This window comes from Rhipicephalus sanguineus, chromosome 4 (genome assembly GCF_013339695.2).
Source record: "Rhipicephalus sanguineus isolate Rsan-2018 chromosome 4, BIME_Rsan_1.4, whole genome shotgun sequence".
Classification (NCBI taxonomy): domain Eukaryota; kingdom Metazoa; phylum Arthropoda; class Arachnida; order Ixodida; family Ixodidae; genus Rhipicephalus; species Rhipicephalus sanguineus.
Genome location: NC_051179.1, coordinates 172,183,419 through 172,189,340, shown reverse-complemented (window position 1 = coordinate 172,189,340; position 5,922 = coordinate 172,183,419). Strand labels below are relative to the sequence as shown.

At 46.2% G+C, this 5,922-nt stretch overlaps 1 protein-coding gene across 1 annotated transcript; it reads right to left on the bottom strand.

The window, feature by feature from the left end:
* Positions 1–1,321: 1,321 nt before the first annotated feature.
* Positions 1,322–4,344, bottom strand: LOC119391852 (uncharacterized). Its single transcript, XM_037659501.2, has 2 exons — positions 4,333–4,344; positions 1,322–1,768 (listed from the first exon to the last, which is right to left on the bottom strand). The coding sequence occupies exons 1-2, from the start codon at positions 4,342–4,344 to the stop codon at positions 1,322–1,324; spliced, it is 459 nt and encodes a 152-aa protein (XP_037515429.1).
* Between the last annotated feature and the right edge of the window lie 1,578 nt (positions 4,345–5,922).

The window sequence follows — 5,922 nt, the reverse complement described above, 5'->3', positions numbered from 1 at the left end:
TGCAGAACTTGTGATATCCTGTGATTCTTCCTGAGTGCAAAAATACAACTCAGATTTGACATATTGCATTGCATTTCGTTAGTACCACTGAAATGACGAGTTCAGGTTGTTACGGTGAATAATTACAGACTACTATGTTTTCAGGAGAGCCAATTTGAGCGACCTTAGAAGCACGGAAGCTTGGGCGAGTGTATAAGACATCATGGCACAACTTCAAAGCGCTAAAAAACAGGGACAAACGAAAAAGAGTGGACACGACGAGCGCTAACTTGAAACTGAAAATTATTACAAGAAAGATTGGAAAAAGGTAAACCCTATTAGATGGCGCACATGCGTGCACACTTGCGCAGACTGCTCAGAAAAGCCCAAGAAAAACACCACAAAATCACTTTGGTATGACGCCAGATTTCTGCAGTAGATTAAATTCGCATTCCAACAGACTCAATGAAGGCTGGCTGACACCCCCGTCGCCTTTCTCTTTAAGTTGGAATGCGAATTTAATCTACTGCAGAAATCTGGCGTCATACCAAAGTGATTTTGTGGTGTTTTTCTTGGGCTTTTCTGAGCAGTCTGCGCAAGTGTGCACGCATGTGCGCCATCTAATAGGGTTTACCTTTTTCCAATCTTTCTTGTAATAAATTTCAGTTTCAAGTTAGCGCTCGTCGTGTCCACTCTTTTTCGTTTGTCCCTGTTTTTTAGCGCTTTGAAGTTGTGCCTTGAGCGACCTTTCTCTCATGCGTACTACGATGGGCCATCGCATGTGAAAGCACTTGTAGAGAACGTTCTACATGAAGAAAAACAGACAACGTGGGTATCTTCGGTTTGAAAATGAAATAAATTTATTAGTCCCTGATCGGTGAAAAAATGTACAAGGATGTAGAACACAGTCAAGATACGTTTTCTTTTTCAGATGGAATATGAGATCTCTGTGCTTGGTGTATTTACCGCGGAGTCACAGATATGATGCGATGAAAAAGGCATGAACATGATAACTCTTCAACACTTTCCAACACAGTGGATGTCTTATGGAAAAATACGCATATTATGGAGAAATTGAAATGCATAACCTCATCATACAAATTTTTTTTTCTATAGACAGCTGTGAAAACATTTTATGCAAGTATTGCGCCTTTTCAGCGCACTGTCTTTTGAATGATGTTTATCGTACGCCTTTTCTGAGTCGCGGTAACAGTTGCGTTTGCGTGAGCGCAATGCCACATCAAAGGTCAAGAAGAAGCATCGCTGACTTAAAGGCATGGTCCTTTTTCACGCAGTCAACAACAAATCCACTTGCTCGCTGGCACAGCAGACACTGGCACAATCACCCCTTGTAACCATAGCCTCCGTAGCCACCATATCCATAACCACCTCCATATCCATAGCCGCCACCATATCCGTAGCCTCCACCAAGGCCAGAATGGGCGAGAAGTGCTCCACCACCGGAAACCTTGTTCACGTGGTGCACAGTCTTGACCAAGAAAGCCGGACCGGCCACAGCCTTATACAGTCCAGGTCCTCCGCGGAGAAGAGCTACGCTGCTTCCCACACCGACGCCACCAACGCCAAGGCCTCCACCGTATCCCAGGCCGTAGCCGCCACCGTAGCCGCCGCCGTAGCCTCCACCGTAGCCCCCGCCGTAGCCTCCGCCGTAGCCCCCGCCGTAGCCCCCACCGTAGCCCCCACCATAGCCCCCGCCGAAGCCAACGCCGTAACCAATCCCACCGGCGATTGTGGTGGAGACAACAGCGGCCAGGGTGGTGGCGATGCACTGCAAAGTTTGGTGAATCAAATACCTTAAGTCTCTCTCAAGGAAATTTTCTTTTGCATCTTCAGCCATATTGTCCCTATACGTTCGTTGAAAATAACAATGTGCACATACATGATGGTCTTGCACTAAACTAGGTCGCCCCCGATCATGCACCTCACGTTATCTGTAATCGTCTTAAACTTCGTTTTCTTGAGCTTCGCAAAAAGGTAACGTTTAGAATATCACATGGGGCTAGTGAGGCTTACCAAACGCTATCTTCTCTGGAGCCAAAATGACTGACCATCACGATGGACTTAATCTGAGTTTCTAGAAGCCCTCGCTGCATTTGTGAATTCTTCGGAACTGACGAACATTAATTGAACGTGCCTATTTCCTTACATCACCCAGCAAATCCTCCTTAATGCTGCGCGTACACACCTTCACTCGGTAGACGTGTCTAGCTGTGTGGCATACAATGTATAGTAGGTTATAAATATTGCCAATTGTTTATACAGGTCAACGTTAAACAAATCGTAAACATTTCAGCTTCGTCCTAACTTTCTTAATCATATTTTGGTTTATAACTGAGTACCGCACATACAACTAGCCTGAGCTTCACATATGCAACATATGCAGCAGGTATGACGCAGAATAAAATCCATGTAGCCCAAAAAACCGAACTTTCAGAAATTCCTTTCACAGATTAAAGCACCCACAGTTGTCTTTGTTCAAATATTTCTTGCTAATAAAGTGGAGAACCTGCAAACTCATGGACACTTCCTTCTGCCGGAAACACTTCACATTCTATTAGCGCTGGGAATCACCCGTTCACTGCCCATGTTTTTTTTGTTATTACTACGTCTACAATCACATTTACTGATATGCCTTTCGTGTTTCATGCATCTTAAAGGGGCCCTCCAACACTTTTTTTGAAGCGCCTACATCGCTGCCGACCGCATGAACGCGTAGTGGCACTCGCCAAAATTATTGCGCGCGGAAATGACGAAGATGAGCCCTGGCCTGTGATTGGATAAATGTAACGTTAGAAGCACGGTGTAAGAAAAATAATTTAGGTGTGGACACTCTCCGCCCGCCGCGAAGGAGAGCGCGTCCAGATAACGTTCGCCTTTAATACATGCGCCGGCCGCAGTTTCGTGGGGGGCGCTGCGACATGGGGGCTTAAGAAACCTATTGCGACGAGGCGAACGCGCGTTTTTCTTCATTTTTTTTCACCTCATTGCATTTTTTCACGGCGAGTTTTCATACGGCTACGGTGTAAACGGCGCACCCGACGCACATAGCGTCCCTAACAGCGTTGCGTACGCAAAAGCGCGGCGTCTCGCTTAGAGCGCGTGAGCAGTCTTTCTGCTCGCTGACTTCTCACGTGCGCAACGCCGTTACGGACGCTACGCACGCAGCTCGTCTTCTTTAGTACATGCGCCGGCCGCGGTTGCGTGGGAGGCGCTGCGACATGGGGGCCGAGAGGAGGAAAGAGGCGAACATTATGTGGACGCGCCGTCGGGCGGAGTGTCCACACCTAAATTATTTTTCTTACACCGTGGTTAGAAGTAATAACGGCGTTGCATCACAAAAGGGGTTATTATTGGGTTTAGTTTTTCTTTAGCATGCTTTTTTCACTGAACACCAACTAGACGAACGATGTTAGACTTCTTCAGCTTTAAAACTGCAGCGCCCGGCAAAGAATGCGCCGAACGCCACGGCGCTGGAGGAAACGCGCTGGGGACGCTCCAGGCGCCGTTGTTTGAAGAAACTGAATGGCAAAAATTGTAAGAGCGTTCATATAGGCGCCGTAGCAACAAGAAAGAAGACTGAGACTACATAACATGATAAAGGCGTTCGCGATCTCCCTCATTTCGCACGTGCAGTTCACTCTTAATGCACCACATTGTTTGTTAATATCGCAACGGCGTCATCATTACGCTGGAAAGAATGGGCAACATTGTATGCAAGCTTCCCGTACGTAGGATCTTTCAGTTCATTTCACTGGGGCGCCATCAAACGTCACAGGGTGAGTGAAACGGGGTCAGGTGACCACGCGAAAATCGAGTTGAGGGTAGGCCTCCATTTTATTGTATTTTGAGTGTTCTAGGCTGAATAACGTCGGACTGCGTGCCCCTATCGCTGCCGTTCTTGCTGCATTAATATCTTCAGCCTTCAGTCTACGAACCCAAAAGTAAGAAATCTAAAACAATGATGTCTGGAAAAGTATTATAGGGTCCCTTTAAGAGCCATAGATGAAAAGGGATGTATTGATATTTCCATTTTTGTTATCAGCTCGGCTCTGTGGCTTCTTTTTTTTTGTCTTCACGTGCAATGCTACATGCTTTAAAAACAAATTAGGTCTAGTTATATGGCAGCATGCTCGCAAAACATGTGGTGGAGACCACAACGCAAATAACCTTTTTTTTATTTCCTCGAACCAGGTGCTTACTAAGAAGCACAATAGTCTGTTATTAGTTATAACTAAACTTTCATCACATTCTGACTGTTGGTGGTGTCCCTGTTGTGTTTGAAAACCTAGCTCCGTATCGATTTGCCATATTGGCGGTAGCGCGCACACTTACCAAAGCGTTCATGTCTACTGCTTCTTGCACTTGCTCCTGAGCGAATGATGCCTGAGCGAGTCAATGTATGTCGCTTATATACTAGTCCTACTGCGGGAACAGTGCGCGTATTCGACGACACGGCAGTCACGTATTAGGCGGCAGTACGTCGAAATTTCCCGCGTTTCGAAGCGGAGAAGAGGGAAACACAAGGTCGCTGCACGTGCCTGACGAAAGTAACGCAGACCTCTCGCTCCTTCCTACACCGTTCTCGATGCTCTAGAAAGCGGGAACAAATGCGGCAGAAGACCGACGCTTCCTACGCAATGTATAGCTTTCAGCCTACAACTCTGCATATAGTCGCGTATGCCTTCGAGGCGTTTCCTCGCAGCAAGAGCGCAGTATGGCTTCGCGGAGTCGTTTGAAGGTGCTTCCTACGTATTTTAGCGAAGACGGAAGACGCCCTACGTTCTAACGGCTGAGGGGATGCAGGTGGCGGCGGAAGGATGCTAAAATTGGATGTGCAACGCGCACCTTCCGCTGCTGCGTTTCCTGCATCAGTTACACACTGATAACAGTAGGCTGGCCCGTGTGGGGGTCAAATGACATAAAAAAGCGTCCATATCAAGCAAGACTGACTGTACCATACTGTCTGCTTCCAGGTTGAATTTATTCGTTCATAGCGACGCAATCATGCAAGCGTTGTGGCCTTTCTATAGTAGAGAGCGAGTGCAATCGCTATCTGTGGTTTTATTTCAGTGATAATGACGTCAGTAATAATAATAATAATCTTTGAGGTTTCACTTCCCAAAACCACGATATGCTTATTAGAGACACCGTAGTGAAGGGCTCCCGAAATTTTGACCGCTAGGGGTTCTTTATTGTGCGCCTAAATTTGGCGTACGTTAAACTATGGGAACTGCTAACGTATGCGCAGTGCCCATAGCCACGTCAACGTGAGTGAAAAAGCGTAAAAAAGAAGTTAAAAAGATGAACAAGATTGTGCACAAATATGAATATCATGGTAACCTTTTGGTTTATTTAGAGCAGGGGTTTTAAACTCACTTCAGCTAGCGGGACACAGTAACGGAATTTAGGCCAGCATGGGCCGGGACATGCAGTGAAGAACGTAGGAGCAGGGGGGGGGGGAGAAGGATTGTGTAGTTTTTACGCAATTGCATAATGCAATGCCATATTTCTTGTGACATTTTTTGAAGAGTTCATGATTGCTTTTAACGCGCGAGAGAACACAAGCACAAGAAAGGACACAGGACAAAGCGCCACTAACAACTGATTTATTTGTAGAAATACACGTACGTACATATGTATTCTTCTCAGCGCATGTGCAGAAAACATGTTCACATCAATGGTGGTCACATCACGCATGCTCAATAAACTTTTGCTAGGAGTCATATAATACTACGGAAGAGTCACTAACGCACACGTCACCTTTTTCGTCGATACATAACGCTTCTATCAGTTCTCTGGCAGTTTTATCTCTGCTTCTGGCGATACTCCTACGTTAGAAAAGCGTGGTCCGCAAGAGCTCGAAGGGCAATTCCTAATATGCTTAGGCAAATTTGGGCCCTCTTTATTTGACTCAACATTTCG